The sequence below is a fragment of the Glycine soja genome, chromosome 15, assembly GCF_004193775.1.
Source record: "Glycine soja cultivar W05 chromosome 15, ASM419377v2, whole genome shotgun sequence".
NCBI classification, from domain to species: Eukaryota; Viridiplantae; Streptophyta; class Magnoliopsida; order Fabales; family Fabaceae; genus Glycine; species Glycine soja.
The window spans coordinates 17908126-17921504 of record NC_041016.1 but is presented as its reverse complement, the minus strand read 5'-3'; the positions used below and the strand labels follow the sequence as shown (position 1 = coordinate 17921504).

At 31.9% G+C, this 13379-nt stretch overlaps 1 protein-coding gene across 2 annotated transcripts; it reads right to left on the bottom strand.

Moving 5' to 3' along the window:
• Window positions 1-353: 353 nt before the first annotated feature.
• On the bottom strand, window positions 354-4792 carry LOC114387612. Of its 2 annotated transcripts, none has more exons than XM_028347813.1 (3): window positions 4650-4792; window positions 3249-3740; window positions 354-575 (listed from the first exon to the last, which is right to left on the bottom strand). In XM_028347813.1, exons 2-3 carry the CDS (start codon window positions 3731-3733, stop codon window positions 509-511), a joined length of 552 nt encoding a protein of 183 aa, XP_028203614.1. In that variant the 5' UTR covers window positions 3734-3740; window positions 4650-4792; the 3' UTR covers window positions 354-508. The 2 variants fall into 2 exon arrangements, with proteins under 2 accessions (XP_028203614.1, XP_028203615.1); XM_028347814.1 differs by having other exon boundaries at window positions 3268-3740; window positions 4650-4789.
• Between the last annotated feature and the right edge of the window lie 8587 nt (window positions 4793-13379).

Below are 13379 nucleotides of genomic sequence, written 5' to 3'. Positions count from 1 at the left end.
ATTGAAGATATATAAAGGCACATGACAATGAGATTTGGTTTGCTTTTTGTGTATGAAAATGCACATGTGGTAGTCTTCGGTTTCTATTTAAGAAGCAGGGGAAATTTCAGAGAAGGACCTGAAATCTGAATTTGAAGCACCCACCATCTCACAATGAAACAACATAATTAGGAGGCAAAAGAACCCTTTAATCATGTTGCTAGATAATCATATGTATTTGAAATTATAGGCTTAAAAATGCTCATTTTCACAATCCTAAACGGCTCATTGAAAAATTCAAAGTTGTTCCTTATGATCAAACAAAATGAGTTTAGCTAGAAAAGCATACGACTGGAACATGAAATGCATAGGTGTTCACCGAAACAGAATAAAAGGAGGTTTAATGTCCACTAAAAAAAATTGCTGCCAAGGCACTTGAAATCTTTCTAACTAGGGTATTCTATCATACACAAGACATCAAAACAAAAATATGGTAACAAGGAGGTCCAGTTTTGCACCTTAAGCCAGCCTATGATTTTGCACGTGCAGAAATATGGGAATAGCTACTTACTCTTCCACAGTCCTTGAGCTTCCAGCTGCAGTTTCATTATAAGACTGAAGGTTAGTGAAAAAATGCAAAGAGGAAAACAAAGATAAATCTTCTAGTGGGTTAAAATAAAGGAATATTATATTAGCATACAGTTTGAAAAAGAAACATAATAGTTTGTGATTATTAATGAGATATTGGACCACTGACTTTGTTAACTTTTTTGTTAAAGAACCCTGGTATATCTGAATTGAGGTGAACTCATTTAAAGATATGCTGTTGTCTTAGCATCTACTTTTGCATTCATGGGATTTGAACTCAAAACTTAACATAAAGAAAATTAAGCTTTTTGTTACTTAAACCAACAAACGTTCGGAAATTACATGAAAAATGCTAATAACATATCATCTACCCTAATGCTTTAACATATTCATTATTGCATAAATAAGTTTTTCATACCTAGAAAATAGGTTATTTTTAGATTATTATCTAACATTCATTTTTTTTTTCAACTAAGTATCCAAAAAAATTTATATTTTAATTTACTATCTGATATTAGTCTCCTTCTATTAAGTAATGACGTAGCGGACGGAGTGTCACATCATCATGTCTTATCACTAACACACATTGTCATGTCATCACCTTTAATGGCGTAACAATGATGTGTCAGTGATTAGGCTTGACGACATGACACTCCGTCTGCTACATTATCACTTAACTGAAGGGGACTAACGACAGGTAGTAAATTGAAACAATTTTTTTTTCAGATAGTTATTTGACATAAAATGAATTTTTATGTAGTAATATGAAAACGACTTATTTTTCAGATATGAAAAATATATTTAAACCATATATAATTAGTGTTTTGCGATTTATGATCAATATACGCATGCGACATGATATGTCTTTCCTCGTTCTTCTTTCATTATTCTCTGGACCCAAAATATATATCTCACCATTTGATCTTGTTGGGTTCTCTTTTAGCTTTGTCCAGAGATATTAAACATATGTATCTTAACTCTTTAATTTCACATTTAATACTATCTTATTAATATAGTTCAATTGTTTAAGCATGATAAATTGATAGGTGAGTTATTGTAAATTTTAAATAGTATTTTTTTATTCCCACCATTAAAAAAATATCTTATTAATTTAATGTATTTCTTATTTTGAATGAGAAATTATCTTAAAAAAATAAATAGGATGAAATTTCTTAAGTCTATATAAAAATAAATTACATATATGTTCATCAAATTATTTTAATTAATTTTTAATTTTTTTGACAAGTTTACAAATTTATTTGATCAAATAAAAATATTTGAGAAATAATTCTTTCTTATTCACTTATAAGATTTGCTTTTAAACATAACTTAAATTTATGATTACCATTTTTATTTTTATTTTCAATAAAATAATAAAATTTATCATTTTATTTGAAATTAAATTACTTATTTTGATAAAACTCCTCTTTATCATTTGTTAACTAAAAATTTATTTTTCATATTAGCTTAAATATGTTTTTCACACTTGAAAAATAGGTCATTTTCATATTACTACCTAAAAATTCATTTTTTTTATCAAATAACTATCTAAAAAAATTTTGTTTCAATTTACTACCTGTCGTTAGTCCCCTTCCAATAAATGAAGACATGACAAATGGAGTGTCACGTCATTAAGTCTAATCACTGACATGTCATTGTCATGCCATTGAAAGCGATGATGTGACAATGAAGTGCTAGTGATAAGGCGTGCATGATGATGTGACACTCTATATGACACGTCATCACTTGTTGGATGAAGACTACGTGCAGACGATAAATTAAAACAAATTTTTTTCAAGTACTTAGTTGAAAAAAAAATGAATGTTAGATAGTAATCTAAAAATAATATATTTTCTAGATATGAAAAACTTAATTAAGTTTACTCTTTATTATTTGTTAAAATTGACTCAAAATCACATGGTTTCCACTAGACAAAATTCAGGTATTATACCTAATGTGCCTCTAGTATTGTTCTTCACTCAATTAGAATTTTACTTTTGTAAATTGCACAACAAAGATAAACATTAAAAGTTGATGCTAGTTGCACAGGTAAACCTCCAATTTTGAATAGTGAATGATGCTGAAAACAGAAGTTGTTCTCTCAAATCAAATGTCTCTTAAATTTTTTGAATTAAGAGAAATAGAAAAGGACAGTAAAAAAAATTAATTTTCTTTCTCGTTTGGCTGAATAAAAAAAGAGAATGAAATAGCATTTTGGTATAAATATATTTTTATCCTTATTATAATAATATATAATTTGATTCATTCTTATAAAAGTGCATTTATGAAAGGAAAAATTGACAATTAAAAAATTGGGAGTCTTTCTTCCCATTTCCTTGCCTCTAGTAGGGAGAGAATGTTTTAATGTGTTCCACCTCAATAATCTCTCCTACCTCTTCCATGTCTTCCCTCTCTAAAACAAATGAAATCAATCTCACTATTGTTACTCACATCTCTTTCTCACTTCTTCCCTTTCTAAATTTATAAAACAGAACAAGGTCCTAAGGTCCAATACTTAAGTTTTGTTTAGACTTTAGATCTTACATATTATTTAATAAATCTCAGACATAATTTCCTAGTTAAGTTTCAATAGCTTTTAACAAGTGTACTGAAAAGAGTTTACATTGGACACTACTCCAATTTCATATCTAAAATGACATCAAGTAATGCAAACAACTTACATTAATGCAAATAACTTACGGGCACTGTCACCGAGTTGCTCTTTCTGCTCATTCTCCATGCACTTGAGCAGGTACTTGAAGGTCTCAATCTCACATGGGATGGTGAGGCCACCACTCTGATCAAACCCGAATTCCTCTGCAGCCTTTTCCAGCAAAACTATGAAGAGAGAGTGGCTAAGGTAGCTGGTGGGAATGATGAACCTCCTAAGCTCAGGTCCAACATACACTGCCAAGTACCCTTTTGGAACATCAGCTGGCGGAAGCGGTTCTGCAGGACTTTGGCAACTGTCTTCGTTGTCCGATATCACATTCACTACCCTTTTGTTGATCAATGGTGATATGCTTCCATCATCATTAGCCACATGATCAGAAAGGGAATTGCAAGGTTTTGGGCCTAATGTCACACTTTGCCACTTCTGGAGCATTTCCTTTATCTTCACAATCTGCCTAATCCCAGTCAATTTGGAGCCTCCATCGCTATCCATTGTTACACTTCAATCACAGCAGACGAAGGTATTAATCCATGGTCAAAATTTAGTGGATCCTATTCAAGACTAAAAACAGTCACACCAAATCTTATACTACATGTAATTATGTAAATATATACACATGAGGCTTGATGTACATGTATGAAACAAAATGCAAACAGTGTCAATTGTCAAAAGTAAAATTAAATAAACACAGAACTGAATTACGAAGATCAATCAAATTCTCCTACTCATGGATAATTGAAAATTTATATGCTTTCCTCATGCTATACAAGCCATTCAATAATGACTTCTTAAGCCCCCCTCTTATTGGAACTTTGTTCATTTTCTTCAAAAGCTCACCTTGCTTGAATTCAAAATTTAAATAACGTTGTTATGTATATTAAGCTAATGATCTGGCATTCTGGTGGCCCTATCAATTTCATGAATCCGGAATCAGTGCTATTACGACTACATCAGACATAATTCACAATTTTTTTTATAGCAATGCAATCACATTTGTGAAACCTTTGAGCCATGTATCAAATTACCAAATTCCAAGCCAAGATCCCCACAGATCCTTAAGCCAAAGAAAAATCTAAAACGCATACAACAATGAATCAGCCTCTAATCTGTTCTCACATAGAATAGAAGACGCCAAAGATGATAAATTTTACCGCAATTAACAATGACAATGATGACCGTTGAATATTTCACATTCATAATATAACACCAGGAAAAGAAAATGAAACATGAATGACCCAGAAAGAAATAAAAGCCTTTGGTGGTTGAAGGCGGAAAGGAGAGGGAAAAGTTGTGGATTTGAGTCTCTCTCACTAATAAAAACTAATAAACTAACCATTCATATTAACCTATAAAAAAAAGCCTTAGAAAGATTTGAAAGACGAAATGCATGAAGAGATTGGTATGATGCCTGAAATAATAGAAGAGGGCATTAGCTATGAGCGGGATGAGAAAAAGCCATGCAGCTTCGGAAGGGGAAGTGAGAGGAAATGAATCGAGAGATAATTAAGATAAGTTACGATAACATTTTTTTTCTGTCTGAATCAAACAATTGATCTCAGAAGAAATGTTCGAATGACAACATTACTGTTCCAATTTTATACGCTGAATTATCGGCGAAAAAAATGAACTTCTTGTCGTGGTGTTGTTATTACATATGTTTCTCGCATCACTCGCTGAAGCGTCGCTGTCGGACCCAAGAATGAACCCAACGATTTTTTTGTACACAAGTTGCGTCCTTCTTCAGCATTTTCTTATTATTTTAGGCCAAATTACTACAGTAATTTATTTATTTTATTTAATTTGATTTTTTTTAAAAGATTCAATTTATTTCTTTATTTATAAAAATGCTTCGATGTGACCTTTTTCGAACTCAATTTAGTCTCTTATTATTAAATAACTCTTCAATTTAGTTGTTTATTTTTTCAAAATTATTAATACATAATAGAATGAAGAGGACCATATTAAAATATTTTTAAAAATAAAAGGATAAATTAAATTTTTTTCAGACTATTTAGTAGAGGGACCAATTTGTTTCTTGAAATGAAAAAAAAAGTGTTATTTTAGCCCACATAAAAAAATACAGGAATCATATTATTAATTTAATCCACATAAAAAAAGAGAAATGTTATTTTATATATACTAGTGCGTGTATTTAAATGTAGCACTGCGATCTAACTATTTTTTTTTATGGAATCTGACTAGTTAAACAGGTAAATTATAGATATAAATTTATAACAATAAATAAATGCTTAAACATTTATTTAGTTCATATAAAATGGATTAGACCAATTGACACATTTTGTTTAATCAATTGAATTAAATTTTCTTGATAATTTGATCCTTATATATTTTTGTATTTTTTTTTCTCATTTCTCTAAAATTTAAAACTGTATTTTAGTTCATCTAAAATATTTTTCTTTCTTTTTAATTCCTCCCAAATCTAAAATTACTTTTTTTGGTTTCAAAAATTTATTTTAAGGGAGATAAATAACATTTATATTTGGGATCTAGAAATATGTTGAAAGGTATCCCATGTTAACATTATATCATTGACACCAACAGTTATTTTCTGAGTTTTCTAAGAAAGTTACTTGACCTTTCACTAAACACATACATAAGCCATTACCGACATAGAGGAACATAGAGGAGGTCAGTAGGGCTCGAGCCCCTCCCCCCACCCCTTGAAACTCTTCATGTATATATACATGTATTTTTTTTTGAATTGATTAGTATAAAATTAATTTGTATATTATTATTATAATAATAATCATTAATGTTAATTAGTATAAAATTATGTAAAATTAATTATTTTTATTATTTTATTGTAATGTTTAAAGTGATAAATAGTGTAAAATTATATAAAACTAGTCGTGTGTTTATTGTTATTATGATAACAATTAAGGTTATCATCATTTAATATAAAAATTAATTTCAAATTTATTTGTAAAAATAATAATTTTTTTAAAAACGATTATTTATTAAAGTTTAAGCATTTAAATAATTATAAATGAAGAAAAAAAATTAGTATAAGATTTCTGGATCCATCCCTAATCAACGAGTGTCACATAATAATAATAAAAAAAAAACAAATTTTCAATCTTTTAATAGATGAAAACTAAAGAACACAAATTCTAAAGAATAAAATCAAAATTAATGAATTTGATAACAACTAAAATTATATTTAAGTCTAATAAAAAAACATATTTTTTTTATGGCATTATGATATTCAAAGATAATATTTATTAAAAGGGACATCATAGTCATGCCAATACAATATAATCGATAATTAACACGTAAAACAAAACTAATATTTTATAAATCAAAAAATATTATATTTATCTATTTTTACATTTCCAAATTTCATTTTTAGTTCACAAACATATGTGTGTGTTTGAGTGTGTGTATTAATTTTTTCAACAAATAAATATGGAAACTATTTTAAATTACTGATTATTTTTTAATCATATAGAGATTAAAGATAACGTAAAAAATAATTATATTTAACTCAGGTATGAAATTTTTTCATGAAAGATAAAATTCAATTTTGAAATAGCGTAATAGTCATAATAAATTTATTGTAATATAAATGTTTCTTAAAGTGTATAAACAACTTAAACATTTAGAGTATGTTTGGTTCAACACATTTTTTTTATTACTTTTCTTCTCTTTAAAAGAAAAAATTTAGAACAAAACTCTTTTTAAGAAAAATGCTTAAAAAATAGGTTACTTATTTTTAAAGAACAAATTATAAAAATAAAAGCTTTACAAAAGCTAATGAGATCATATTCAATTTAAGCGAAGCTTTTTTTTTTTTTTTTAAACATCCACATTTCGAATCCTGTGATCATAGATTTTTTCACCATACTTTTTGTTTTTCACTTCAAATTGTACATTCAGTTCTTGAAATTTTAAAAGTTACCTTGAAATTTGCTACTAATTTAATAAGGGAATCATGTTAGTAATTAAAATAACTAGAATTAATGACTTGGACTCACAATACACCAACAAAGAACCACACCTCTCGGGGCTCCGTAGTCCCTTGCAAGGGAACAAGAACTCAAAAAACCCAAAAAAAAAAAAAAAACTTGGACTCACAATTTAATAAAACACGGACAATTATTATTTACACGTCTCAACTTTACTAATAAACTTTCCTTTTGTTTTATTTTTTTTCAAAAATATTCTCATACTGAAGAGAACAGAATATACACCCAACCTCAGCCATTTCAGCACCATGATTAATCAAGGCCACCCCGTTGGGAATCTGTCAAATGGAAGTCTCCAGGAGAATAATATTATTTTCCGTTGTTTTGTGCACTTATGAGGTTACCTTGATCATCCCGCAAGCGCAAACTAATTTTTTTAATAACCACCGTAATTAAAATATTTGACTACTTAATATACTCAAACTGAAACTCCCCATGTATGCAAAGAATGCCGCATCAACATTGCACTTGAGCGTGTCGAGCCTATTGGAGAAGGGTTCCAATGAGGCACAAACTGACTTTTGTTGGACTCGAAGGTTTCAGTTGGTACTTTTACACGATTCCACTTTGTTAATACGTCCTTTGCTCTAGCAGTAACAGTACCTACATCCCATTGTTTACTATTCCACAAAAAGTCAGGCAAATTTCTCAAACTAGGTTACTTTTAGAAACTAATTCTCAAAAGGGGGCTGTTTTAAAACTTTTTTCAGGGGGGTCTGTTTTTGAAGGGGACTCGCCAGTGGGGTTGGCGAGTTGGACACGTGGCAGCTCCTGGTGGACTCGCCAGTGGAGTTGGCGAGTTGCTGTCCACGTGGCGGCCACGTGGCGGGTCCCGCCACTCGTACTGGCGAAATGCTTTTTACGGAAAAAAAAAATTTTAACTTCAAACGCGTATAACTTTTGATAGGAATGTCCGTTTGAGGCCCATAATATGTCAAAATGCTCGAAATTGAATGAAGAATCCCTTGGCAAATTCCCGAAGGAGATTTGGTCAACTCATTTTCCCAAAAAATGGATTTAAGATTCAACCACCCATTTTTTTAATCTTAAATCCTATTTTTGAGCTACTTAGAGGCATTTTTTGGGAAAATGAGTTGACCAAATCTCCTTCGGGAATTTGCCAAGGGATTCTTCATTCAATTTCGAGCATTTTGACATATTATGGGCCTCAAACGGACATTCCTATCAAAAGTTATACGCGTTTGAAGTTAAAAAATTTTTTTCCGTAAAAAGCATTTCACCAGTACGAGTGGCGGGACCCGCCACGTGGCCGCCACGTGGACAGCAACTCGCCAACTCCACTGGCGAGTCCACCAGGAGCCGCCACGTGTCCAACTCGCCAACCCCACTGGCGAGTCCCCTTCAAAAACAGACCCCCCTGAAAAAAGTTTCAAAGCAGCCCCCTTTTGGGAATTAGTTTCTAAAAGTAACCTAGTTTGAGAAATTTGCCCAAAAAGTCATTCCTGTTTGGCGCTTGCTCACAGCTCAATAAAACCATGGATATTTGACGGGATTTTTATCAATTTGGGTGTTTTTGAATAAGGTAATTATCAATATGGGCGGTCACAAAAATATTTACCAAAATAGATTATTCTTATCGCATAGGATTTGAGAGACATCAATCAATGGTGCTTCCCATAGAAGACACCACCCTGTTATGTACTTTCTTTTCAATTGCCTTATCAGTAAAAGGTGGTGCCACACTGGTACATTCCTTCAGTGAAGCACCACCCAATTTGTTGTTTCCAGAATTTCACAGGATCCCGACGTGCAGCGGTCAAATCGCGGGCAGATTGGCGCAGGCCTGGGGGCGCCAGTCAACCAAGTGCCAAGTGACATTTTGGGTTTTCTGCTTTGATTACACCTTCCCTAGGCCAAAACAGTAGGAGTTGGTGGTGTCAACCTGAAATTTGTCACTTATTATGGTCATAATCATAATTTGTTAAATGTTAGTTAATTATGTGATAAAAAATTTTGGATGTTATTTGATTCTCATAATTACTTTATTGAAAGTAAACATGAGAAGAAAATAAAATATGTAGGATATAGAACTAATAATGTATATATGATAAATCTAGATAAAACCTCAAATCATGTTAAATGCTTTTTAAGTAAAGAGGATGAATTATGGTTATGACATAGGAGAATTGTTCATATAAATATGGAATACTTAAATAAATTAATTTCAAAAGATTTAGTAATTTGCTTGCAAAAACTCAAATTTGAAAAAGATAGACTGTGTGAAGTATGTCAAAAGGAAAAGCAAGTAAGAGTTTCTTTCAAATCAAAGAATGTTGTTTCAACCACTCAATCCTTACAGCTTTTGCTCGTGGACCTCTTTGGTCCTTCTAGAACTATGAGTTTTGGTGGAAATTATTATGCTCTTGTCATAGTAGATGATTATTCTAGATTTACATTGACTCTATTTCTTGCTCACAAAAGAGATGCATTTCATGCTTTTAAGAAACTTGCCAAAATCATTCAAAATAAGAAAAATTTCCACATTGCATCCATTAGAAGTGATCATAGAGGGAAATTTGAGAATAAAAACTTTAAATTATTTTGTGATGAAAATGGAATAGAACATAATTTTTCCGCACCTATAACCCCTCAACAAAATGGAGTAGTTGAAAGGAAAATAGATCATTAGAAGAATTAGCACGAACCATGCTTAATGATACAAATCTTCCTAAATACTTTTGGGCCGAGGCTGTTAATACTACATGTTATATAATGAATAGAGCATTAATTAGACCTATTTTAAAGAAAACACCATATGAACTATATAAGGGGAGAAAACCAAATATTTCCCATCATATTTTTGGATGTAAATGCTTTGTGTTAAATAATGGAAAAGACAACCTGGGCAAGTTTGATGCAAAGTCGGATGAAGGTATTTCTTGGCTACTCTTTGAATAGTAAAGCTTTTAGAATATATAATAAAAGAACTATGACTATTGAAGAATCAATTCATGTTGCTTTTGATGAGACTAACTCTGTTAGGCCAAGAAAGGATATACATGGTGATATTACAGATACTTTAGAAGATATTCATATTCATGAAAAAGTCCACAAAGACAAAGAAGATAGAAATAGTAGAGATTTTCAATCCAAAGAAAAACAAATAAATGTGGATCTTTCGAAGGAGTGGAGGACTTCAAGGTATCACCCTCTTCATAATATCATAGGTGACATCTCAAAAGGGGTAACAACTCAACACTCGCTTAAAGATGCATGCAATAACATGACTTTTGTTTCTTTAATTGAACCTAAAAACATAAATGAAGCCATAATTGATGAACATTGGATTATTGCTATGCAAGAAGAATTAAATCAATTTGAAAGAAATCAAGTATGATAATTAGTTGATAGACCTAATGATCATCCAATTATTGGAACTAAATGGGTATTTAAAAATAAATTGGATGAAAATGGAATAGTCATTACAAATAAGGCTAGATTAGTAGCTAAAGGATATAACCTAGAAGAAGGAATAGATTATGAAGTAACTTATGCTCTAGTAGCCAGACTAGAAGCTATTAGAATGTTACTTGCCTTAGAATCAATAATGGATTTCAAACTTTATCAAATGGATGTTAAAAGTGCATTTTTAAATGGATTTATTCAAGAAGAAGTGTATGTTGATCAACCTCCTGGATTTGAAAATTCAGATTTGCCCAATCATGTTTTTAAATTAAAGAAAGCTCTATATGGTTTAAAAAACAAGCCCCTAGAGCTTGGTATGAAGGATTGAACAAATTTCTTTTAAAAAAGGTTGATACCACACTTTTCATTAAAAGAAAAATGCATGATATTATCCTAGTTCAAATATATGTAGATGATATAATCTTTGGAGCTACTAATGATTCCTTGTGTAAAGAATTCTCTAATGATATGCAAAGTAAATTTGAAATGTCCATGATGGGTGAGTTGAATTTCTTTCTTGGACTACAAATAAAAAAAACAAAAATGGAATCTTTACTAGTTAAGCAAAATATTGCAAAGAATTGCTAAAGAGGTTTGGAATGGAAAATGCTAAACAAATGACCACCCTTATGAGCACTGCTTGCTACTTGGATAAAGATGAAGATGATCAATCAGTAGATATAAAGAAATATATAGGTATGATCGAATCCTTTCTTTATTTATCAGCAAGTAGACCGGATATTATGTTTAGTGTTTGCATGTGTGCTAGATATCAAGCCAATCCCAAAGAATCTCACTTAAGTGTTGTCAAAAGAATAATGAGATATTTACTAGGCACTATAAATCTAGGCTTTTGGTATCCTAAGAATTTTTCTTATAACTTAGTAGGATACTTTGATTCTGACTTTGCTCGATGTAAAACCGATAGAAAAAGCACTAATGGGACTTGCCATTTTATTGGTTTCGCACTAGTATCGTGGCATAGCAAAAAGCAAAATAGTGTTGTCTTATCAACTGCCGAAGCGAAATATATTTCTGCTGGAAGCTATTGTGCACAAATCCTATGGATGAGACAACAACTCTCTGATTATGGTTTAATGCTTGATCACATTCCTATTCGTTGTGACAATACGAGTGCAATCAACCTATCCAAAAATCTTATTTTGCACTCTAGAACAAAACATATTGAAATTAGGCATCACTTCCTTAGAGATCATGTTCAAAAGGGTGATTGTGTCCTAGAGTTTGTTGAAACGAAGAATCAATTGGCCGATATCTTTACAAAACCTCTGCCCAAAGAAATTTTCTTTACCATTAGAAAAGAATTAGGAAATATTGACCAATCTGACTTAGATCCCTAGTCCATACAATTGCCTATGATCTTTTCCTCCTTGCATATTTAATGATTTTAGGGTGTGTAATCGATTACACATAGTCTGTAATCGATTACTAGGGAACAACAGTGGTGTAACCGATTACTAGAGCCTGTAATCGATTACCAGACAGTTAGACAATTACATCATAACGCCAGTAATCGATTACAATGGGCTATAATCGATTACTAGTCAATTAGTCATCCATGTCTATAAATACAACTTCTCTCTCTCTCTAAGTTCAGAAACTCAACTCCTCTCTCTCTAACGGTGCCCCACATCCTAAAATCTTCCAATCCTCATATCTTCTTCATTTCTTCACCAAATCACACTAAACAAAGTGCAAAATTCTTCTCTTCCCATCCTCTACAAAACCCACCGATTGAAATTTTCATAAACTTCATCAAATGGCAGAATCATCAAAGAAGCACAAGGGCTCATCTTCCTCCACCACCATTGCAGGCCATCACTGCCACGGTGCTTCCGGTGACTCTCTGGCACCACCCAATCCATCTTTCACCACGCTCTCTCACTCTGTTTTCCACTGATATACAATGTGAGAGGTATTACTTATCTTTTTCCAATCGTGTCATTCTTGATCCTAAACACCTTGACTTTGAATTCTTTGAGGGAGAAAACTTTGATTGCTATCAAGTGTTTCAAAATTCTGAACTAGTGGATTTCATGACTTTGAAATTGCCTTATTGCCCTGAATTGGTTTGAGTTTTTTATAACAACTTGGAAATTCATGATGGAGTCATATTTACACAAAATACCCATTGTTGTTGATCAATCCTTGTTTTACTCCCTAACCAAACTGAGCAGTCAGGGTGTGCGTTTTGAAGGAACTTTAGTTGATGATTGGAAACCCATTTATTATAGTCATGATGCTCGTAAAATGGTTTGTGTTTAAAATGCTGATATGATTGGTCGCTTACTTCCTTGTTCCTTTACCTTTGAATGTCGTATCATGCATTATATTCTCTATTGTGTGTTGCTTCCTCGTTCTTCTAACCTTGCTCAAGCCTTTGAGGAAGATTTAATTTTGATGTGGGCACTGCAAACTGGCCGTCAAATTGATTGGACACATCTTGTTCGCTACCGTATGCATAAGGCATTATGAGCAAATGTTCTTCTACCATATTCCCATCTGGTTACTCTGTTTCTGGAGCACTTCAAGCTCCCTCTTACTAATGAACCATTTGTCTAGATTAAACGTTCATTTGCAATAGGCGCCGCTACAGTTGCTTCTTTTGGTTATAAAAAGGATCTTGATGGACAATGGGTTCGGAAACAGGATTACCAGGCTAATGCTCCCGACCAACGCACCCCATCTCCACCACCTCGGGATCC